Source organism: Schistocerca gregaria, chromosome 7 (assembly GCF_023897955.1).
Source record: "Schistocerca gregaria isolate iqSchGreg1 chromosome 7, iqSchGreg1.2, whole genome shotgun sequence".
Taxonomy (NCBI): Eukaryota; Metazoa; Arthropoda; class Insecta; order Orthoptera; family Acrididae; genus Schistocerca; species Schistocerca gregaria.
Window position 1 is genome coordinate 117622592 of NC_064926.1, and position 25955 is coordinate 117648546.

Here is a 25955-nt window from a genome sequence, read left to right on the forward strand (position 1 = left end):
CTTAACTCTTGTGCAGAAAGGTGCACAGTATACTGCTGTACCCATTTTCAATAAACTACCATTCGAATTCAAAAATCTTAATAGTAATCCACGCGCTTCCAAATCAAAACTGAAGAGTGTCCTCATGGGTCACTCCTTCTATTCTGCTGAGGAGTTCCTTGAAAAATTAAGCTGATTCTTGTTGTATTGTTGATTTGGTTAACTTAAAACTTATGGACTGACTTTTTTCGGGTTCATAAACAATTTATTTTTATCTGTTATTACTTCTATGTTGTAATTTCATGTACTGACGTGTTCCATGAACTTGGAGATTTGCTCCTCAATTTATTCCTATGGAACTTGACATATAAATAAAAGAAAATAATACGTGATGAGAAGGAAACCACCTGTTTTGGCACTAACAAGAAACATTTTTTTTGTCACTTTAACTCTATAGTTACTGTAGTCTATTCATGTTTTTTACTGAAACAGTGAGTAATTTTCTTTTGCTTCGAACTTGGGTGGCATTTGAAAGCAGCACAATGACACTGATGTTTTACTATCATCAGTTCTGCTGGAGTTGGTACCAGTTGACATTCTAGGTGAACCGTCACTTTTTCCAGCTAGGATGTTGCCTCTTCATGAGGCATTACTTCTTCCTCTGAAATGGCACTTTCATTTTCCACTTCACCATGACTCGTTCCCTGTAGTACAATAGGCAGCAATGCAAATTTCATCATTGGTCGTCATGTCATAACCAGCATTAGTCTTGTTTGCAACCAGTCATTTACATCACTATAGTCTACATCTTAACAATCAGAAATATTTTCTAACATTTCAAGGAATTTAGAGGTTTTGACAACTTCACATACCTCAGCAGTGAAATCACAAACATCTGGCCAAACTTTTCTCCATGACCTCAGAATTAGTAGTTCGGTAACTTTATACTGCAAAGCAATCATAAAAATCACATCTTTGATATTTACCAATTTCTATAAAGAACTCACACCAACTTCCCCCTACAGCTCAATTAATTTATCCAGTAGCTGTCTTCTGCACACTGAATCTGAATAAACTGGAAATCCGCTTTACTGAGAGCCAGATCAACAAGATTCTAGTGTATTCCTATTCAGCACAAGAAACTGTTTAGGTATACAAAAGCAGAGATCTGCAAATTAACAGTACCTTTCATGAATTTTATTAAAGTTGGCACTTTAGCATGTGTGTAAATTTTCAACCCTTATTTACAAAAGGCTGTAGAAAAGGAATGAAAAATATATCGAGTTGAAAGTTTGCACATACCAATCAGAGACATTGTCGAACCTACTCAAAAATTTTTATTGGATTTGAAAATAGTCAAGCCGGAACACTCTCTAAACTGGTCCACCTAATGGAGGGGGACCTACTTCATTTGTAGCAGTTTTATATTTCCTCCTCCTGTCAATTAAATCTCTTCTTATCAAAAAATTTCTACTAGGCCTTTTCTTACTGTCTGTTTGATCCTCTGCTGTCTTGATTATTTCCTCTCTCAAACCTAACCATAGAATTCTATTGTGTTCCTTTCACACCATTCCAGTCAACTGTTGATTACTGCTTCCTCTGAAACACTGAACCACTACCAGTTATTTTAATTTATCCCAGTAACATATTCTTCATTTCATACCATTCTGCCATTTCTTTTGATTTAATCTACAGTTCTTAACCCATAAATTAGAGGCAGAGTTCTACTTTTTATGGGTCTCTTACTGATCATATTAAAAATATAATTTACGGTTTTGTTAAACAAAATGAGATTACCAACTTGCAAACCTCCACACTATAAATATACAAAACAAAATGCAAAATTTATAGTTAATGCATCATACATAAACAACACCACGCGTACCATTAGCTCGAGGTCCATTCCAGTTGCCATGCTGGAAACCTGGTGGTGGATGTCCTTGTGATGGTGGTCCTTGTGGGTGACCATGTGCCTGAGGTCCTCCGTGCCCTATGGGCGGGCCGGGCATTCGTTGTCCAGGACCTGGTGGTGGCATGCCAGGAGGTGGCATCCTAGGCCTCATTCCTTGTGGAGGACCCATCATCATTCTGGGAGGATGTGGATGCTGATGAGGATTCCTTGGACCAGGATTTGGTGGTGGTACTGGCCTTGTTTTTGATTGTGCTTCAAACTGAAATATATAACATTATACTGGTACCAACGAGCAAATGATTAAATATATACAATAAGTTAAATATAGGATCCAAATTAATGCCTAAGGTCTAACACAATTAGAGCACTCAATGATAAAGTGGCATCAGAGTCATTACACATAATCAGCAACATAGACATTCTTCCGAGTTTGTACTATGGCTAAAATGTAAGTGAATCAATGCTGAGGAGAACATAACTACTAGATGCCTGAATACAGAAGATGGCAAAATACAGCATGGCATGAGGAGAAAAAAGGATTAACAGAAGAAGAGTGCAGAAATTCATAACACTGTATGATGATAAAACAGGGGGTGAAGAACAAAAACAGAAAAAAACTGACAAGTAAGAGTCACCAAAACCAAAATAAAGAACATGAAAACATAGGTTAAGATGTCGAGAAAAGAAAAATATGAAGAAAGGCAATGATGATAAAAGGAACTAAGCAATATAACAAATTAAAGTGGGGGTGTGAAATAAAGTGAAGGCGCAGTTGTCAACCTAACAGTAGCTGATGGGAGTAGGGTGAACTGAAACACAACAGGAATCAGCTGAGGTTGTAAACCACAAAAAGCTTCATTGTATCACATTATTATTCAAAATCATTGTTTGTAGTCCAACCTGGGTTTTCTAGTAATGTAATGAATTGGATTCTAATGTCTCAGGAAATTATTATCTGTAATCTTGCTTCATCACTCTTCCCCCAGTTTCTTCACAAATCACTACTGTTTGCTGCCAATGTTAGAATGAGAATTTTTTCATGATTTGAAACAATTTTCATGTCAGTATGTACAATACAGTATTCACAGTGATGATTAATGAACATGTGTAATGCTGTATGAATGAAAACCACTTGTATGTGGTACTTTATTAGTTGTCTAATTCTGGGCACAACTTATTTCACATTTGACACAATCCTTGAAGTGACATTTGTTGATTTTATTACCTTCTTTTTAAGAGGTGAAGTGTAAAGAGAAAAACTAGTATTAAGGGATTCACACTTTCCAGTTCAAGGAAGGAAGATAACAGTTTAATGTCCCATAGACATCAAGGTCATTAGAGATGGAGCACAAGCTCTGATTGTTTCAAGGGAAAAGAAAATGACCCCGCCCTTTCAAAGGAACCATCCCGGCATCTGCCTGGACTGATTTAGGGAAATCGCCCAAAACGTGAATCTCAATGGCCGGATGTGGATTTTAACAGTTTTTCTCCCCAATGCGAGTCCACTATGCTAACAACAGTGCCATCTTACTCAGTTTGTCAACTCAATTAGACATGCTCTACACAGTTTCTCACCAGGCACACACATTTCCACCATTTCTCAGTTTATCTACTACTGTCTGGTCTATCGGACACCTATTTTTACATACACGATGATCCTTTTCAGAAAAGCATTGTGCTATGGTCCTGTAGAAACTCCTACTTTAAGAGAAATAAGGCCTGTTTATTAAGTGATGATAAAAGTACTCTCACTGAGCTGCAGTTCAGAGCAACTTCACAAAAGTGCAATTTGTTCACTAGAAAATTGGCGTAATGCCCTCAGCTTTGTGCTCGACAAAAGTGACAGTCTGAAGCTGACATTTTCCAAGTTACCTCAGTGCACTTAGGTAGTTGTGCTACATTTCAGTTTGAATGAAACCAACAAGTCATATCTGAGAGAAACAAATGTAATACTGTGAAATTTACATCCATAAAACTTTATAATAGAAGCCCTCTTCCACATTAATTTAATATTTTTTGGTGATGGGACAGTTACACTGATATCCTCTACAATTGCAACATAACAATAAATAAGACAGTACTGTACACTTCCCTTGCAATACAGGGAAGTACATAACAGAAGAATCTAATTTCTGAGAAAAATACAATTACCTGGCAATAAACAGCAAATTCACAGTTATGGTGGCAGTCGGGACAGTGTGAATTTTAATTTCATTTTCACAAGAATCTCTCTTCACAAACAGATGAAGGTGTACTGAGAAAACAGCCAACAATATAGAACAGCATACTGCTAATGCAATCAGTTTCTCTCTTGTATGGCACTCAATGTTTGAAAAGCAGCAAGAAGCGCTATGATCATCCATGAAAATTCGTGTTATCATATCTTCCATAATTCTGAGCATAATCCTATACATACCATTCAAAATTAAGGTACTCTGCATTAAAAAAACACATTGTTTCTTCTGAATGTTGAACAAATCCTCTTACGATAAATGAGCTGGAAATTGCCTAATGCAAGGAAAAATTTTCTGAGATAGATTTTGCTTCCATTTATACGTAGAACTACAGATTCCCGAAACATACATGTAACAGCAACACGGGGAAACTAAAGGAGAACAAAACCTCGACAGTGGGGCTACCTATGGCAACTGTTTCTGGAAATGAATCTACTTTAAGATTTAACTTTGTATGTCTGTCATTATGGTACATTTTCTTGATGATTTTAGTACCCCTTGGTGCAGTTAACACTATATAAAACCGATTCAACCTTGTATACATTATACTGTCCAAATCATTAAACTGGTGCACCAACTCTCTGGGATGTAGCTTAGCTATTCAATGAAAGCCATCGCTTCACCTCAAAAATGAGGAATACATGTACATCCTTGTCATGCTTGACCTATAGAGCTCCTGAAGTATGAGTACTGTATACTGAGAGACAAAAATTTGTATAATTACATGTAACATGTATAAGCATCTGAACATTAATATTGAGATCGGGGGCACCAGACTAATTGGTATGAAAGGACCCAATGAAGGAGGGCTGAATCGCGAAAGTAATAAATCACTCTAAGGCAAACATAAAAAAGGAATTCATTTTTGAAATCACACAACATGAAAATAGTACTTTTTGTTTGTAAGATGATTGTTGTTATTGTCTTCAGTCCAAAGACAGGTTAGCTGTAGCTCTATGTGCTCTATCCTGTGCAAGCCTCTTCATCTCTTAGTAACTACTGCAACCTGCATGCTTCTGAATCTGCTTATTGTTTTCATCTCTTGGTCCCCCCTACGAGTTTTATCCATCACGCTTCCCTCCAGTACTAAACTGGTGATCCCTTAATGCCTCAGAATGCGTGCTACCAACCAATCCCTACTTTTAGTCAGGTTGTACCACAAATTTCTCTTCTCCCCAATTGTATTCAGTACTTCCTCATTAATTACAAGATCTACCCATCTAATCTTAAGCATTCTTCTGTAGCACCACATTTCGAACACTTCTGTTCTCTTCTTGTCTAAACAATTTATCATCCCTGTTTCATTTCCATACATGGCTACACTTCATACAAATACTTTAAAAAAGGACTTCCTGACATCTGAAATTTTCCCGGCGTATTTGTTCTTCTAATAATTTCCGGGTATGCAGCCGGATCCCGTCGACATTCTGCCACGATATTTCGGCCCAGAGACGTCCGGCCATCATCAGGTGAGTACACAACTACTGAAGAGCCCAGGTGCAGTCGCGGTATTTATACCAATTCTCGCGCACGTGTTGACATGCGCGGCATAGCCGAGTTGTACGTGCTGCCCTCGGTGGTGAAAGTAAAAGATCATCTAGTCATTGAGTATCGAATGACGCAGTCTATTCCGCTGTGAATGTATAACTTTAATAACAGGATTCCAAGTTTTATCCAGTTGAAAGCCGTTGTCACGATTTATAAGATTATCGGCAAGACGTATTTCCACTGATTCCTTGATTACGGAATCCCAAAATCCGGAAACCGGAGCTAAAATTTTTGTTCCATTGTATTCCATTGAATGTCCCAATGAAATACAGTGCTCTGCTACTGCCGATTTTGACGGTTACCGCAGACGGGTGTATCTTTCATGTTCTGTACACCGTTCATGGACAGTTCTTGTCGTCTGGCCAATATATGCAGAGCCACATTCACAGGGAATTTTGTAGACGCCTGCTTTCTTCAGTTGTAAATCGTCTTTAACGGATCCAACCAGGGCCCGGTTCTTTGCTGGTGGACGGAAGATAACCTTGATTTTATTCTTCTTCAGTAATCGGCCTATTTTCGACGACACATTCCCGGCGTATGGAAGAAACGCAGTTGATTTAAAGTCGTCATCAGCGTCCTCAGTGCGCTGCTTCTTGTTATGACAGTTGCGCATGGCCTTTCTTATTTGGCGTGAAGTGTAGCCATTCTCTTTAAAAACCTTCTCCAAGTGTTCTAATTCTGCGTGGAGGTTTTCATCGTCCGATATTACATGCGCTCGATGTATTAAGGTACTGAGAACGCCGGCTGTTTGTGCTGGGTGGTGGCAGCTTGATGCCTGGAGATACAGATCTGTGTGAGTCGGTTTCCTGTACACAGAATGTCCTAATGACCCATCATTTTTACGGCATACTAGCACGTCTAGAAATGGTAAAGTGCCATCTTTTTCAATCTCCATCGTGAATTTGATGTTCTCATGTAAAGAGTTTAAATTATGAAGGAATTTCTCCAGTTCCTGTCTGCCATGAGGCCATACAACAAAAGTATCATCTACGTACCGCCAGAAGACCGTAGGCTTTAAGACAGCAGACTCAAGTGCTTTCTCCTCAAAGTCCTCCATAAAGAGATTAGCTACCACAGGGGACAAAGGGCTCCCCATGGCGACGCCGTCTGTTTGTTCACAGAATTCGTCATTGAATAGAAAGTACGTTGAGGAGAGTATATGTTCAAACAAGGCCGTCATTTCTGCACTGAATAAGTTACCAATAAGATGTAACGATTCCATTAAAGGCACTTTGGTAAATACTGAGACCACATCAAAGCTGACTAATAAATCCGAACTGCTAAGCTTAACTTTCTTCAAGCGACTGACAAAATCCTCGGAATTACGTATATGGTGGCAACACTTACCCACATACGGCTTTAGTAGTGAGGCCAGATATTTTGCTGTAGAATAGGTGGCAGCACCAATATTACTCACTATTAATCGTAGTGGGGCACCATCCTTGTGTATCTTGGGAAGACCGTAGAGTCTTGGTGGTACTGCATTGTGTGGTCTCAATCTCTTGATAATTTGTTCAGGTAGAGAACAGTCGTTCAAAAGGGTAGCAGTTTTCCTTGATATTCGGCTTGTTGGGTCCTTTTCAATTCTGCGGTACGTGGAATCATTTAGCTGACAATATATCTTCTCGTTGTAGGCTTCCCTTGTCAGAAGAACTGTGGCGTTACCCTTATCCGCAGGCAGTACGACTGTGCTAGTATCTTCTCTGAGGCTGCGGAGAGCAGCTCTTTCAGCTGGCGAGATGTTACTCCGTTGTGGCGCACATTTCAACAACGTTCGGCAAGATTCACGTCGAATTTCTTCTGCATTATCCGTTTAACGGATTTCATCAGTTCCATTGAGGAAGCTATTAGACGTCTCCCTGCGGATAATGCAGACGAAATTCGACGTGAATCTTGCCGAACGTTGTTGAAATGTGCGCCACAACGGAGTAACATCTCGCCAGCTGAAAGAGCTGCTCTCCGCAGCCTCAGAGAAGATACTAGCACAGTCGTACTGCCTGCGGATAAGGGTAACGCCACAGTTCTTCTGACAAGGGAAGCCTACAACGAGAAGATATATTGTCAGCTAAATGATGCCACGTACCGCAGAATTGAAAAGGACCCAACAAGCCGAATATCAAGGAAAACTGCTACCCTTTTGAACGACTGTTCTCTACCTGAACAAATTATCAAGAGATTGAGACCACACAATGCAGTACCACCAAGACTCTACGGTCTTCCCAAGATACACAAGGATGGTGCCCCACTACGATTAATAGTGAGTAATATTGGTGCTGCCACCTATTCTACAGCAAAATATCTGGCCTCACTACTAAAGCTGTATGTGGGTAAGTGTTGCCACCATATACGTAATTCCGAGGATTTTGTCAGTCGCTTGAAGGAAGTTAAGCTTAGCAGTTCGGATTTATTAGTCAGCTTTGATGTGGTCTCAGTATTTACCAAAGTGCCTTTAATGGAATCGTTACATCTTATTGGTAACTTATTCAGTGCAGAAATGACGGCCTTGTTTGAACATATACTCTCCTCAACGTACTTTCTATTCAATGACGAATTCTTTGAACAAACAGACGGCGTCGCCATGGGGAGCCCTTTGTCCCCTGTGGTAGCTAATCTCTTTATGGAGGACTTTGAGGAGAAAGCACTTGAGTCTGCTGTCTTAAAGCCTACGGTCTTCTGGCGGTACGTAGATGATACTTTTGTTGTATGGCCTCATGGCAGACAGGAACTGGAGAAATTCCTTCATAATTTAAACTCTTTACATGAGAACATCAAATTCACGATGGAGATTGAAAAAGATGGCTCTTTACCATTTCTAGACGTGCTAGTATGCCGTAAAAATGATGGGTCATTAGGACATTCTGTGTACAGGAAACCGACTCACACAGATCTGTATCTCCAGGCATCAAGCTGCCACCACCCAGCACAAACAGCCGGCGTTCTCAGTACCTTAATACATCGAGCGCATGTAATATCGGACGATGAAAACCTCCACGCAGAATTAGAACACTTGGAGAAGGTTTTTAAAGAGAATGGCTACACTTCACGCCAAATAAGAAAGGCCATGCGCAACTGTCATAACAAGAAGCAGCGCACTGAGGACGCTGATGACGACTTTAAATCAACTGCGTTTCTTCCATACGCCGGGAATGTGTCGTCGAAAATAGGCCGATTACTGAAGAAGAATAAAATCAAGGTTATCTTCCGTCCACCAGCAAAGAACCGGGCCCTGGTTGGATCCGTTAAAGACGATTTACAACTGAAGAAAGCAGGCGTCTACAAAATTCCCTGTGAATGTGGCTCTGCATATATTGGCCAGACGACAAGAACTGTCCATGAACGGTGTACAGAACATGAAAGATACACCCGTCTGCGGCAACCGTCAAAATCGGCAGTAGCAGAGCACTGTATTTCATTGGGACATTCAATGGAATACAATGGAACAAAAATTTTAGCTCCGGTTTCCGGATTTTGGGATTCCGTAATCAAGGAATCAGTGGAAATACGTCTTGCCGATAATCTTATAAATCGTGACAACGGCTTTCAACTGGATAAAACTTGGAATCCTGTTATTAAAGTTATACATTCACAGCGGAATAGACAGCGTCATTCGATACTCAATGACTAGATGATCTTTTACTTTCACCACCGAGGGCAGCACGTACAACTCGGCTATGCCGCGCATGTCAACACGTGCGCGAGAATCGGTATAAATACCGCGACTGCACCTGGGCTCTTCAGTAGTTGTGTACTCACCTGATGATGGCCGGACGTCTCTGGGCCGAAATATCGTGGCAGAATGTCGACGGGATCCGGCTGCATACCCGGAAATTATTAGAAGGACTTCCTGACACTTAAATCTATACTTAATATTAACTAATTTCTCTTCTTCAGAAACGTTTTCCTTCCCATAGCCAGTCTACATTTTATATCCTCTCTACTTCTACCACTATCAGTTATTTTGCTCCCCAAATAGCAAAACTCAGGTACTTCACTGAGTGTCTCATTTCCCAATCTAATTCCCTCACCACCACCTGATTTAGTTAGGATAAATTCCATTATCCTTGTTTTACTTATGTTGATGTTCAAGTTATATCCTCTTTTAAAGACACTGTCCATTTCATTCAACTGTTCTTCCAAGTCCTTCGCTGCCTCTGACAGGCTTAACAATGTCACCAGAAAACCTCAAAAGTTTTTATTTCTTCTCCATTGATTTTAATTCCTACTCCAAATGTGTCTTTTGTTTCCAATACTGCTTGCTCAATACACAGATTGAATAACATTGGGGATAGGCTGCAACCCTGTCTCACTCTGTTCTCAATGACTGCTTCCCTTTTGCACCCCTCCACTCTTATAGCTGCCATCTAGTTCCCGTACAAATTGTAAATAGCCTTTCGCTCTCTCTATTTTACCCCTGCCACCTGTAGAATTTGAAAGAGTATTCAAGTCAACATCGTCAAAAGCTTTCTCAAAGTCTACAAATGTAGGTTTCCTTTCCTTAACCGATCATCTATGAGAAGTCATAGGGTCAGAATTGCCTTGCATCTTCCTAAATTTCTCCAGAACCCAAACTGATTTTCCTGATTTCGGCTTCTACGAGTTTTTCCACTTTCCTGTAAAATATTCATGTTAATATTTTGCAGCCGTGACTTATTAAACTGATAGTTTGGTAATTTTCACACCTGTCAGCATCTGGTTTCTTTGGAATTGGGGTTATCATATTCTTTTTGAAGTCCGAGGGTATTTTGCCTGCCTCATACATCTTGCTCGCCAGACGGAATAGTTTTGTCATGGCTGGCTCTAACGGAAAGTTGTGTACTCCTGGGGCCCTGTTTCAACTTAAGTCTTTCGGTGCTTTGTCAAATTCTTCACGCAGTACCGTATCTCCCTTCTCATCTTCGTCTGCATCCTCTTCTATATGGTCAGAGTCCACATCTGCATCTGGAAATGTCTTACAATTTACTGTGGTTCTTAAATCTCTGTCTAACCATTATATAATCAACCTGAAACCTCCAGGTGTCTCCATGTCTCTTCCATGTATACAACCTTCTTCCATGTATACAACCTTCTCCCATGCAAAATTCTACCAGGCGGCTTCCTCATTCCTTTCCCCCAGTCTATATTCACCTACTACTTTTCCTTCTCTTCAGTCTCCCGTGACTATTACATTTTTGGCTCCCTTAACTCTCTGAATAATTTAGTTTGTCTTAGCATATATTTCCTCAATCTCCACCTCAACTGTGGAGCTAGTTGACATACAAACTTGTACTACTGTGGTGGGTGTGCGCTTTATGTCAAAGTTGGCTACAATAATGTGTTCACTATGTTGTTCATAGTAGCTTAACCACGTTCCTATTTTTTTACCCATTAATAAACCTACTCTTGCATTACCCATACTTGATTTTGTATTCATAACCCCGTATTCAACTGACCAGATGTACTGTACCTCCTGCCACTGAACTTCACTGACTCCCGCAGTAACATTCCCTTCACTGCAGGTTGCTTAAGGAGACAGTGGTATCTCGCATCAGGCTCCCCCTAGTAGTAGTTTGTGCCAGACCAGTGCTCCAGTCAGGCAGCTTTACACCTAACACTACTAGATGGCAGCATTTTCACAGTAAACGAGGCACTCTAATTTATCATAGTTCAGCCAATTTGCATGAATCATAAACTTTATACTGAAACATTCATCGTTAATCATGTAGTTCCCGAGATCAGCCGATCATACGGATGTGAACTGAGGCTGGTGACTTTAAATTACATGTGTAAAGAAAATGTGTGAAAGAAGAGAAAAGAAAAGATTTATCTACAAACTGAAAGCTTTGTTGTCAGTGTCAACAACATTGCTGTAGGAGACACATGAAGTACACCACTGGCCCCTTAAACTAGGCTTTTCCTGCCTCCTGCAGAAATGCACACTGCTGTTGCATATTTGTGCAATTTTGAAGTCAATTCACATGGAATCAGGTCAACTGCAGTTTAAACATGGTAAATGTCCATAAAAAGCCAAAGCATACAGTATAGATTCCCTTGGTTGTCAGAACGATCAAATCTGCTGCCTGCTCACCATTCCCCTCCCCAATCTCATCCTAATTCTCAGCCAAGCTGGTAACATTGTTGACCCTTCAACTCTTCCGTAGTGCTGTACTTGAGCAACTGTGAAGCACTGATTGCTTCTATGGTGCAGGTCATATGTAAGTACCCTAACTAATATATATGGAAAAATCACAATACAGTCAAATTTTCAAACTTTCACATGTCGTACAATCTAAGGATGTCTGTCGACACAACCTCACAACAGGTCTCGCCACTGAAATTTATCTCATGGTAATTACAGTTAGTTTAATATTCAATGAAAATAATAAATTTTTGAAAGATTATAATGTAATTGGATAGGTAAAAGATCTCCTCACAAAGCAGTGGCAGGAGAACATGCATATAAAAGATATTACATATACACACTTTTGGAGCCGATGGGTTCTGTTCCTGGCAGAAAGGTTGAAGAGGAAGGAAAAGGGAGAAGGAAAAGGACTGGTGAGGTTTAGGAACAGGGATAAGAGTATTTTTCTTAAATGTGAAGGAAAAGGACTAGTGATATTTAGGAAAAGCGGGAAAAGGACTAGTGATATTTAGGAAAAGCGGGAAAAGGACTAGTGATATTTAGGAAAAGCGGGAAAAGGGCTAGTGAGATTTAGGAAAAGCGGGAAAAGGACTAGTGAGATTTAGGAAAAGCGGGAAAAGGACTAGTGAGATTTAGGAAAAGGGATAAAGCCTTTTTCCTTCACCCCTCTCCCTTTCCCTTCAACCTTTCTTTCACAATGGCTCCAATAGCTTCCGTATGTAATACCTTTTATACCTGTGTTCTCCTGCCAGCACTCTGTGAGTGAATTTTTTATCTATCCAACTACAGTCAGTTTAATGTGATTCATTTCATTTTTAGACACTTAATTCTGGATTAATTTTCTTTCATGCTTTATGTGAATGTCACGATCATGTTCTAAAGGTGATTAAAAGGTGGTAATATTTTCACCCAGTATTCTAATATGTGAACACCAGCTAAATTTCTTATTTGCAACCTAACTGGTAAATCGATAGTCCTCATAACCAAATATAATACTGACTTGCATTCAGGATCAAAAAACGTTTTTTTAAGGACTAGATTTTCACCTTTCAATATTACCTTTACCTAAAAAGCACCATAAATGTTTGTATATCTTTCCTCATTCTTCAAAACAAATCTGCGTGTGACCTCAATATAGCCAAAACAATTTGTAAATGTAAACAATTCCAATATCAATTTATTAAACAATGTAAAAATGATGGCCTCAGCAGCAACAGTTTAATTTGTGAACATAATATAGTCCTCCATTTTTTGACTGATGATTTTGGGGAAAAAAGTCTCTCATAACTGAGCATATATGGTAAATTACACTGTTTACATTCAGATCAGAACGAGACAATCATGAAAGTGGTATATTAAAAAAGATATGTGACCAAATGACATAAAGCAAATGACGTCATTATCTTTGTATACAAAGTGCTTGAGTGGTGGTGACGACAAACATGACACTCAAAAAGCAATTCTTGTATTGACTCAAAGAGGAAAAGCATCTGAAAAATTGCCTATCCTTTTGCTAAGAACAAAGCAATAGTAGTCTCCTTCGACAAAATACGGCATTACAAAAGATAAGCTCAGAATTCTAATTAATTTAAGCCTTCTGTTCCATCAATCAGAATGCAGAGATGTTTCCATCATGAGTAACTCCCCCAGCCTGTTCATCTGTACTTTTACTGAAGTAACGGAAGTCAAATGGCGTTCAGAATAAAGACACTTCCACTGTCATGATTTTATCAGTAAACTGTTGAAGTCTCCATAAAAAAGTTCCAGAATTTACTGGTTTCCAAGAAAGTTCTCACGTTCAAATTATTCTTGGAATCAAAAGTCTGCTGAAACCCAAAGTGGGACGCTCCAAGATATTTAGTGAGTCACTGAATGTATATTGAAAAGAGATTAGAGACCGCAGGAAGGAGGTGTTCATTGCAGTTGACAAAAATTCTGTCTCTTTTGAGGTCAAAGTTGAGTGTGACAGAGAAGTCATTCGCTCGCGTGAAACACGTGGAGGTGAAGCAAAGTTAATTGTTGGATGTTTTTACAAGGCCACCTGATTCTGCTGTGGCAGTTGTACAGTCTTTCAAACAAAGTCTACAGTCAAAAGCGTGAAAATACCCAGATCATGCAATACTAGTTGGAGGGGACTTTAACCTACCAAGTATAGATGGGGAGGTCTAAGGGTTCATTGTGGGGTGGAAAATACTTCCGAACACATTTTCTGAAAACTGCCTTGAGCTGCTAGCTTGGCAGCCCGCACACAATGGAAATATCTTAGACCTTAGTGACAATATCAGTATAGTAACTGGGATAAGCAATCATGATATCATTATAGCAACTTTTATTATGATAGTTAATAAACCAGTCAAGAAGGCTAGTAGAGAGTTTCTGCTAGATACAGCAGATAAGCAGTTTTTTGCATCGCACTTCGACAGTGAACTGGCATCAATTAGTTCCAGTAAGATGAATGTAGAGGAATTACGGGTGACGTTTAAGCACACTGTAAATTGGGGTATGGAGAGTTACATGACTCGTAAGTGGATAGAGGATGGAATAGACCTACCATGGTTTAATAACAAAATTCGGTGGATGCTAAGGAAGCAGATGCTGTTGAAATCTCAGTTCACAAGGGAACACACAAATTACGACAACCGGAGGTTAGTAGAGATGTGTGCATCTGTAAAATGATCTAGGCATGAAGCATACAGCAGCTACCACCACCATACCTTAGCAAAACATCTGGTACAGAACCTGAGAAAATTCTCAACTTATGTAAAATTGCTAAGAGGGACTAAAGCTCCTATTCAGTCCCTTGTCAAACAGTGTGGTGTGGCAGTTGAAGACAGCAAAACAAAAGCCAAAGTTTTAAATTCCACATCCAAGAAATTGTTCACACACGAAAATGATACAAACATATTGTCATTTGACCATCGGATAGACTCGCCTATAGACGACACAGTAACAAACATCCCGGGCATAGAGAAACAACTGAGAGACTTAAAATCAAATAAATCACCAAGTCTTGATGGAATCCCAGTTCAATTTTTAAAGGTACTTTACGGCACTGGCCACTTACCTAGCTTGCATTTATCATGGATCTCTTGCCCAGCACAGAGTCCCAAGTGAAGGCTAAAAAGCGCAGGCGACACCAATATATAAGAAGGATAAAAGAACGGACCTGTAAAATTACATACCGATATCTTAAACTTCGGTTTGCTGCAGGATCCTTGAACATATTCTCAGTTTGAATATAATAAATGTTGATGAGACTGAGAAGCATACGTCCACGAACATCACTCTTGCGAAACTCAGCTTGCCCTTTCTCACGATATGCTGCGAACTAAGGATGAAGAGCAACAGGCAGCTTCCATATTTCTGGATTTCCAGAAAGCATTCGACTCACTGCTCCATTGCAGGCTGTTAATGAAAGTACTGGCATATGGAATATGTTGTCAGATATCTGAGTGGCTCGAAGAGTTCTTAAATAATATAGCCCAGTACACTGTCCTCAATGGCGAGTGTCCATCGAACACAAGGATGTCGTCAGGAATGCCCCAGGGAAGTGTGATAGGACCACTGTTGTTCTTTATACACATAAATGATTTGGCAAACAAGACGGGCAGCAATCTGGGGTTGTTTGCTGATTATGTCATGGTGTACAGTAAGGTGTCAAAGCTGAGTGACTGTAGGAAGATACAAGATGATTTAGATCAAATTTCTAGTTGGTGTGAAGAATGGCAGCTAGCCCTAAAGCGGAAAAATTTAAGTTAATGAGGACAGTAGGAAGATCAAAACTTATGTTCGGATACAGCATTGGTAGTGTTCTGCCCAACACAGCAGTGGCATTTAAATACCTGGGTATAACACTGCAAAGGAATATGAGGTGGAACGTCTAAACTGCAGAACAGACTGCTAGGTTCCTGAGGCGATCAGCAGAAAAAAGTTTAAGTCACTTCATGTAAAAGTTTTTCGCCATCCACTCCAAACAAGGGTTCTATCCACAGGCACCGCCCAGCCAGTTACCTGGTCATTAAACTGTTGCCCAGAATCCTCGTGCCCTAGCCACAAAGGATACAAATTCCATGGCACACAGGAGTTTATGGTTCAGGCACCAACAGTGTGTCAGTGTTGTCAGAGAGCTACCTCTATGCAAGTACTTGATGACACCCCCCCCCCCCCCTCCTACCCACAACAGAATGGCTACTCTGCTGGATCCTGGGCACAGTAACTTTACAAGAAATGAAGGAGAGAAAAGAATAAAAAGTGGAATATATGCCACATTGAGCAATCTTCATAGAGAAAACAAGTGTCCATAATCACAAACCAAATTGAGGACAGTTCGCACAAAGAAGAGCGTCCAATAGAAAGGCAGATGGAGAAAAAGAATTTTAGAAGGATAAACTTGCAACATGGAAGTAGTACTCCAAGGTCCGGAGCCCCATGGTGACCAAGCACGTACTCACGAAACACACGTGAGCCTTTTCTTGTGAGGTATGAAAGCAAAATAAATTAGAAAAACTGTTGAATTTCAAACAGACACAGCACTGATAGCAAGTTGCTCAGCAGCCCACTAGATGAACCGAACTAGGATGCAGGTATGCAAGTTGCTCAGAAGTTGCTAAATGAAATCAACAACAATATTGGAAACTCCAGGATGGAATGTTTCAACAGTATGAAAAGGATAGGTGCTACTCACCATATAGCAGAAATGCTGAGTCGCAGATACACACAACAAAGAGACTCAGAAAATGAGCTTTCGGCCAACAAGGCCTTCATCGGAGATAGAACACACATGCACACACATTCACGCAAACCCAACTCACAAACACGACTGTAGTCTCTGGCTGCTAGGGCCCACTGCGAGCAGCATGGGTGTGTGTGTGTTTATGTTTTACCTCTGACAAAGGCCTTGTTGGCCAAAAGCTCATTTTCTGACAGTCTTTTCGTTGTACCTATCTGCAACTCATCATCTCTGCTATATGGCGAATAGCAACCAAAATGTAGATTTATGGATATGACAAAACTAAGGCTCACTCGCCACTGTGGAAGCCTTCTGGACTGTCAAGACCGAAAAAAGCTCAACAAGTGTGGCCTAATTTGAAGGCTATCCTTACTGAGTTCTTCAATTTTAATGGCATAGAACACCAAGAGTTCTTGACACAAAGTCAGATAATCATATGAGAGTACTATTTAGAAGTTCAACATTGTTTCAATGAATAAATAAAATAAAAATGCCTGGATATGTGGCATACCAATTCGTGGCTTTTGCAACACAATAAAGTATCTACTCACACTTCATAGCTTATTCACAAATTTTTCGTCAGAACTGTACTGTAATTATGCCCAGCCTCCAGATTCACCAGACATGACCACAAGTGGCTTTCCTACTTTCCCAAAAAACAAAGAAAATCTTTAAGTACAGGTGAAGCCAAGATGGCGCCGAATGAAAAGTGTAACGACACGTCTGTCTCTAAAAAGGAAAAAATGAGCGGTTCTACATGTAAGCAATGCACAAAGCGTGTGATAAAAGGAATCTTATGCGTAAAGTGTAATTTTTGGCTTCATGAGAAGTGCGCAAAAGTGAACCTGAAATTCATTAGTGACGAAGTTCCGTGGACATGCACCGACTGTTTACAGTGGGAAACATCAGAACTTGTAAGTACCATAAAATCAAAAGAAGAAATAATTAAAGTGCTTCAAAGTGATATCGGAACTCTCAAAAAAGAGATTCAATCTCTGAAAGAAGAAAACGCAAAGCTAAAAAGCGAATCGGCAAGCTGTGTATGTGGAAACCCATTACAGAATCAAACAAACAAATGGGAGGACTCATGTGCGCAAATTTCGCTGCCGAGCAAAAAACAAAACCATGTGCACATTCCGGCAAAAACAGTGGCAGAAAGCGAAACATGTGGAAATTCCGTAAACTCACGCGTGCAAACTCCGTTACTGAGAAGTAAACAAACCTGTGTAAGTTCGTATGCGCAAATCCCAGTGAAAACAGTGGCGGAAAACAAATCGTGCGGTAAATCTAAAAGTAAATATAACTGGAAAACTGTGACGTATAAGAAAAAAGATAAATGTGAAAGCAATCCAGCAAAACAGATCGTCAAAAGTGATTTCTTTGTGATTGGCGACTCGATATTAAAAAATGTGGTGGTTCCGAACTGTAAAGTCGATGTTCGCCCTGGAATCCGACCACATCAGATTGTGAAACATTTCAATAACATTAGGAACACTGAAAAATCCAACCAAAACAACAACGATTCCAACACAAACTTTAAAGGCGTGATAATTCACGTAGGGACCAACTCTATTAGAAGCAGCAGACAAGAAGAAATCATAAATGATATTCGTAATGTAATTCGGTCTGCCAAAGATTTGTATACATACTCCAGAATTGTTATCAACGGAATTCTACAAAGAAGATCGGTGAGTAACGCGTATATAAACAAAATAAACACTGGCATCAGGGAACAGTGCGACGAACTTGGCGTTGTATTTGTTGACCCAAATAAATTTCTCGACGACAAATGTCTTGGTAGGGATGGCTTGCACCTAAACAGACTAGGTGCAATTACTTTCAGCAAAATGCTCCTGGACTTGTGTAAAATTATAAAAAATAAGGGAAAGTAATACAGTCTGCTGGGGGTGACTATCCAAGAATACCATATGCAAACAAAAAACACAAGTGTAATCGTAATAAAGAAGCAGTTGAACCAACACAGAACGACATTAAAACGAAAAAAAGAGGGAATGCAAATAGTGTCAGCAAAAATTACTTAACAGTTGTTCACCAACATATATGTTCCCTAGCAAACAAGACCCAACAGCTAGAAGTGGAGCTGGAGTCTACAGAGTGCTCATTTGTTTGTCTCACTGAGCAGTGGTGCAATGAGGCTGAAATTAATCAATTAGTTTTGCAGTCTTATAATTTAACGTGTGCATACTGTAGGACTTCTATGAAGTGTGGAGGGTGTTGTATTTATGTAAAACAAAATTATCAGTATAAGACCAGAAGCGACTTATGTGTAATCAGTGAAGAGCAACATTTTGAACTGGCAGCAGTTGAAATCAGAGACAAATACAGGTGTAGGCATTTGATTATCTTATGTGTATACAGATCTCCTAGTGAAGACTTCAACATCTTTCTCTCTAAACTTAATCATGTTCTTGACAAGATATCCACTCCAAAGAACCACATTCTCATATGTGGAGACCTAAATGTAGATAAACTGAATCCTGATGCTACATGGGACTCATTACTAAGTCTTGCTCAAAGTTTCAATCTAGTTCCAATGGTTAACAGTGCAACAAGAATAACAAAATACTCCAAGACAGCTGTTGATCAGGTATTAACAGATTTAGGCAAAGAAAACTGTGAGGTGGTGGTAGCAGAGCTAGAATTATCTGATCACTCAGGTCAAATCATTACTATAAAAGTGGCTCCAGAAGAAACAAAGAAAAGGCATATTTACAGACGAATTTTTTCTAAACAAAATAGATATGAGTTTGCCAAACAGATAGCAGGACTAACATGGGACTCAGTATACTCAGAGGTAGATGCAAATGAAAAATTCAAAAATTTCATGACATCATTTAAATTAAATTTTGAAGAAACATTTCCCAAAGTGTTATGTCCATTATCAACAGCAGGAAAAAACAAGTGGGTCACAAAAGGCATCAAAAAATCGTCTGAAACACTAAAGTACCTGAGCTCCATTAAACACAGCCAAACTAATCCTGCTTTCTCACTCTTTTATAAAAGATACAGGAAAACATATAGGAAAATATTGCTTACAGCAAAGAGAGCTCATAACTCCAAACTGGTGCTCTCTGCTGAAAACAAAAATAAGGCAGTATGGAAAATTGTAAAGCAGGAAACTGGTACCAGGAAAGTGAATCTGTCAAACCTGAAAATCAAAGAGGAAGGGACTGTAATAAAAGACCCAATATATTAGGCAAACTATATAAATGATTATTTTAGTAGCATAGGAAAAAAATTACAGGAAATTTTTTTAACAGCCCCTCAGGTCAAAAAGCCAAATAATGGTGTATCACACTCGATGGTGTTATTCCCTACAACACAGGAAGAAGTCTACAAAGCAGTCAGCAAACTGAAAAACAAAAACTCAGCTGGTCTGGATGAAGTCCCCATTTTTATAATTAAGGACTGTATCAAGAGCCCACTTCCACCTTTAGTTGATATTATAAATCAATCTTTCAAGCAGGGCTACTTTCCAGACTATTTAAAATATGCTAAATTACTACCTCTCTTCAAAAAAGGTGATGCAGGAAAAATTGAAAATTATAGGCCAATTTCTCTACTCTCATGCTTTGCAAAAATATTAAAAACTATTATGAAAGATAGGCTAATGAATTATTTAAATAAATACAACTTACTGTCTGTTGACCAGTTTGGATTTCGATCAGGGAAAAGCACAGAATCAGCAACAGCACACCTCACAAATCACATTCTAGAAGCGTTAGATAAAGGGAACTACACAACAGGTGTATTTCTTGATCTAACTAAAGCGTTTGATACAGTAGACCACAACATATTGTTAAATAAGTTAGATGAACTGGGAATAAGGGGACTTGTGAAAAAGTGGTTCCAGTCATATCTAAAAAATAGAAGACAGATAACTGAAATCTCACATATTTCAAGTCGCTCAAACTATATTGTAAAGTATACTTCAGACCCAAACTATGTAAATATAGGTATCCCACAGGGTAGTGTCCTTGGCCCAATACTATTCCTCATTTACATAAATGACTTCCCACAGAGCATCAAGCATGGACAAACAATATTGTTTGCAGATGACTCAAATGTACTAATCAATGACAAATCACCAGATGCACTGAAAGAAAAAGCCGAACAAACACTAAACAGTGTATGTGAGTGGGCATCCAATAATAAACTAACACTAAATTTTAAAAAAACAAATGCTGTAAACTTCTATGTCTGCAAAAAACCACACTATAACAACTTTAAGTTAAACGATGAAACTATAGAATGTGTAGACTACACAAAATTTCTTGGTATGCATGTTGATAATCAGTTGAAGTGGGAGGAACATATTAAAATACTTAGTAACAGAATCGCTACAGCATGCTATGCTCTCAGAATTCTGACTGTCTGACTGCAGTGTGTGATACTACATGTGTCAGATCTGTATATTTTTCTTACATCCACTCTGTTATTACCTATGGAATAATATTTTGGGGAGTCAACAGTAAAAATATTCAAATAGTTTTCAAATTACAGAAAAGATCAATTCGTATAATAACCAAGAATGGCAGTAGGGCTCACTGCCTTGAACATTTCCAAAAGCTGGAAATCCTAACTGTCCCCTGTGAATACATTTTTCAAAGTATTATGTATGTAAAGAAAAATATTGACTGCTATGTTAAAAATTCTTTAGTACACAGCTATGGAACCAGAAACCAATACAATCTGCATCTAGAGAGAAAAAATAAAGTTAAAACGCAGCAGAGCTTGTTGTACAATGCTGTTAAATTGTATAATAAATTACCCCAAAATATAAAAGATATTGACACAATTGGACAGTTCAAAACAAAACTAAAAAAATTTTTATTAAATAAAAGTTATTATGCAATAACGGACTATCTGAATTAAAACATGTAGTGAAATTAAAGTAGCCTGCATTGTAATACATGAGGAAATAATTAAAATATGAAATCCAAAATTTTACAGTACTATAAGAAAATTACGTAAGGATGTAACATACTTTACAAATTATATTAAAAACAAAGATTCCAAGACTTACCAAGCGGGAAAGCGCTGGCAGACAGGCACATGAACAAAACACACAAACACACACACACACAATTACTAGCTTTCGCAACCGATGGTTGCTTCTTCAGGAAGGAGAGGGAAAGACGAAAGGATGTGGGTTTTAAGGGAGAGGGTAAGGAGTCATTCCAATCCCGGGAGCGGAAAGACTTCCCTTAGGGGAAAAAAAGGACAGGTGTACAGTCGCGCGCGCGCACACACACACACACACACACACACACACACACACACACACACACACACACATCCGCACATACACAGACATGTCTGCTTGTGTCTGTGTATGTGCGGATGGTGTGTGTGTGTGTGTGTGTGTGTGTGTGTGTGTGTGTGTGTGTGTGTGTGTGTGTGTGTGTGTGTGTATACGCGCGAGTGTACACCTGTCCTTTTTTTCCCCTAAGGGAAGTCTTTCCGCTCCCGGGATTGGAATGACTCCTTACCCTCTCCCTTAAAACCCACATCCTTTCGTCTTTCCCTCTCCTTCCTGAAGAAGCAACCATCGGTTGCGAAAGCTAGTTATTCTGTGTGTGTGTTTGTGTGTTTTGTTCATGTGCCTGTCTGCCGGCGCTTTCCCGCTTGGTAAGTCTTGGAATCTTTGTTTTTAATATATTTTTCCCATGTGGAAGTTTCTTTCTATTTTATTTACATACTTTAAAAATTTGTGTAAATATTAATTTTATGTGCATAATTTGTAGGTATATTGTATTGTATATGATTTTGCTGACGAAATCCACACAATGTAAATTGTTACATGGATTAATAAAGAAATCAATCAATCAATCAAAAAATTAAAGACACATTGGTGAGAGAGCTGAAAAAAGCAATGGTGTAAGAGCATAATATATAATGGGGAGTAGTACAGCAATATCACCACTTCCTTTAATCCATACACATCGCCATCAGGGCTTAATTTACAAACGCCTTGAATGAATATTCTCTCTCTCTCTCTCTCTCTCTCTCTCTCTCTCTCCCCGCCCTCCCTCTCTCTTTCTTTCTTTCGGGGGTGGGAGGGGGGGGGGGGGGGGGGTGCAAAAACAACTGAGGTTATAAGCTCCCATGTCGAACCTTGGAACACTACTTAGTACAATAAGTTAAAGCAAAATAGGCCGTAGAGAGACGAGACTGGCAGTCCCAAACCGAAGATTACGTCTTTCACCATATTGCTATGATGGATACAAAGTAAAATGTAGTTGCTAAAACAGCCAATAATGCAAACGGCAAACATACAATGGAAGATAAGTGATTTTAAAAAAGGCATTCGGCCAGAAAATGGCCAACTGTCAAAGGCTGATGATACCCATGCAAACAATGTGATGGGGGTAACCACTTAACAAATGGTGATTGCTAAAAAGACAGTGCCCAATACGCAAACTAGCTAAAACACAATACGCAAACTAGCTAAAACAATCTCCTTGCAATGAGAGGGCCACGGAGGAAGCCAATACCAAAAATGGTCGGTGCCAATGACAAAGACGCACAAAATATGAAAATCAGTTTTAGAGGCATCAGTGTACACAAAGGAGCTATCAAGAAGAACACTGGTCACCACATGAAGCCAAGGAGGTGAAAGGTTTTCACCCAGGTAGTATGAAGTTAAGCTGCCAAAGCAGTAGCCAAGAGCAAACTTCGGGAGGTAATAGAGAAGAAGGGTGCACCCCATACTGGCAGTCTAGTGAGTCATAGATAAAGAAGGCATAGGATGGGTTGCTGGGCATGGATGACAAACATCATGAGTATCCACTGAGGAGGACATAACACCAGTACGATAGTGACAGTTTGGCAGCTTCTGTGTAAAGACTTTCAACTGAGCTACTGTATAAGGCGCCAATGGCCAAAAGTATCTTATGCTGGAGGATTGTGTTAAGACGGAGTAAGATGGACAGACTTGCAGATGAATGAAAAACTCTCGTAGTCTAGTTTTGAAGAGACAATGGATTAGTATAAACATGAGGATGGTCAGATCTGCTCCCAGGTTGGTTCAAATGGCTATGAGCACTATGGGACTTAACATCTGAGGTCATCAGTCCCCTAGAACTTAGAACCACTTACACTTAACTAACCTAAGGACATCACACACATCTATGCCCCAGGCAGGATTCCAACCTGCGACCGTAGCAGTCACGTGGTTCCAAACTGAAGCGCCTAGAACCGCACAGCCACACCGGCCGGCCTGCTCTCAGGAAATACCGCTTAGGACACACAGCACATCGAGGAATGGGCACGATGTGTCACCAGGTAAGACACATGGAAGGACCAAGAATGTTTTCTATCAAGCATGAACCTCAGGAATTTCATAGTTGCTGCGAACTGAAGAGCAACAGACCCAAGATGTAGAGATGATGCAAGATACCCATTGCGCAGCCAGAAATTCATACAAACGATTTTGTCAGTGAAGCTCCACCAGTTAAGACAATCACGACATCGCTGAAGATGCCACTTTCTGTGGAGAACTGCAATAGTTCACGTAAGTCGTCACTGAAAAGGGGGCCAGAGATGCCTGGCTGTGGACAGGCCACAACAAAGGTGTCCAACGAGGTCAAACCCATAACATACCTTTGAAACATCACCTTCTACAAATTCCTGAATGAAATGGAGCACGTGGCCTAGGAAGTCTCACATGTATAAAATATGGAGGATACAAGTCCTCCAGCAAATCAAAAAACATGGTCACAGTCTGGCATTTCTCCAAAAACCATTCATGACATGGGTTGACAAAGTGACGAGATGGTTAACTGCAGAACGGTGCACTCTAAACTCATATTGTGGAGTGGTTAGAAAATTGTGTGACTCAAGCCAACATACCAGCCAGCCATGAGTCATCACTTTGCAATCAATCACAGCTGGTGAGAGAAATGTGGCTGTAGCTAAAAGCTAGTTGTTTGTACGGGGCTAAGGTATAGGTATGGGTATGGGTATGACAGTAGCTTCACACTAGTGTTTGGGAAACATCCCACCTGCCAAAAAGCAATTGTACATACAAAGGAATAAGGTGCTGCAACATATGAATGTGAATATCATTTGACCCTGGGATAGAAGATCAAATGAGAGCACATATAGTTCCCTCACAGTAAAAGCGGCATTGTAGCATTCATGATTCTGAGAGGAGATGGATATCACCCAATCCTCCTCCACTCATTTCCCTGGTGGAAGGCAAGGTGATAGTGAGTGGAGCTTTAAATTTCTGTAAAATAGCGGCCCAAGGTGTGTAATCTACATCTACATACATACTCTACAACCCACCATACGATGTATGGTTGAGGGAATCATATACCACTACCAGTCATTTTATTTTGTATTCCACTCGCAAATGGAACTGGGGAAGACTTATTGTATTATGCTTCCCTTTGAATACTAATACCAGTGTCTTGTCTTCTTGGACCTTACGCAAAATGTACACTGGTGACAGTAGAATGTATTGTTACTGTCAAATAAAAATAAGGGTAGCAAAGAAACACTGTTTCTATAATAGGGAGTGATGCATCCTGGGCCACTACAGTTTCTTATCTGTGGAATACACCTAACTAACCATTAGCCCTAGAATACCTAACAGTTTGATTGCGTAACCCATGGCAAGGTGCCGTTGCTGCCACAATGAGGTGCACATCACTATCCCTATGTGCATGTCAGGCATAAGGCCGCAGAGTTCTGAGACAGAGTACTATTAAGCGAGAGCAGTTGGTTGTGTGTGTCTCTCTAGAGGAACTTTTCTAACCTGTGTACTTAACAAAGAGAAAAACATTTCTTGATTACCATCAAATTAAGTAGCCACACAGTCATGATTTACTCAGCCACAAATATTCGTTGCTGACATGTTCATGAGTAAGGTGGTGTCCCACCATCTCTACCTCTGCAAGCAACAGTTATTTGCCAGCTCTGCCCTTCTTCATGTGTAAGTTTGACTTTGCACTGACATTTACTGATGCTCATGGTTGTCAAAACTGGATAACTTCAGCTATTGTTCCCGTAGCTAAAAATAATAGTCTAGGAGTAATTGCTCTGACAAGTTTCCCTCCTTGAGATGTTATTGCCTAAAAGACTGATAATGTCTGAAACTGTGTGATTATTTTCTGCCTCTGCTAGTACATCAGTTGCTGTTGATAAACCATTGTATATTTGCTAAAGACATATTTATGAATTAAGTTCTTGCGATATAAATGTACAGTAAAGCCCAGTTTTTTACATTCCCTCATTTTACACTTTCCCACTTTTCACATTCATTTTTGTCAGCCCCTACAGAAGTACTATTTTCTCAAGACAATGCTTTCCCATCTTTAATGTTTCCATGTTTCAATGTTTCCCTCATTTTAAGTTTTCTTTGACAGTATCATGAGCTTTAACATTGGTTTTCTTACAGATTTCTGC

General features: G+C 39.7%; 1 protein-coding gene across 18 annotated transcripts in view; it reads right to left on the reverse strand.

Annotated features, from left to right (window-relative positions):
* Positions 1-25955, reverse strand: part of LOC126281344 (cleavage and polyadenylation specificity factor subunit 6) — a 167089-nt gene that overhangs the window by 90080 nt on the left and 51054 nt on the right. For all 18 annotated transcript variants that reach the window (XM_049980238.1, XM_049980237.1, XM_049980228.1 and 15 more), the window contains one exon: positions 1865-2150. In XM_049980238.1, coding sequence (XP_049836195.1) covers positions 1865-2150 — 286 coding nt within the window. The remainder of the gene's footprint in view (positions 1-1864; positions 2151-25955) is intronic.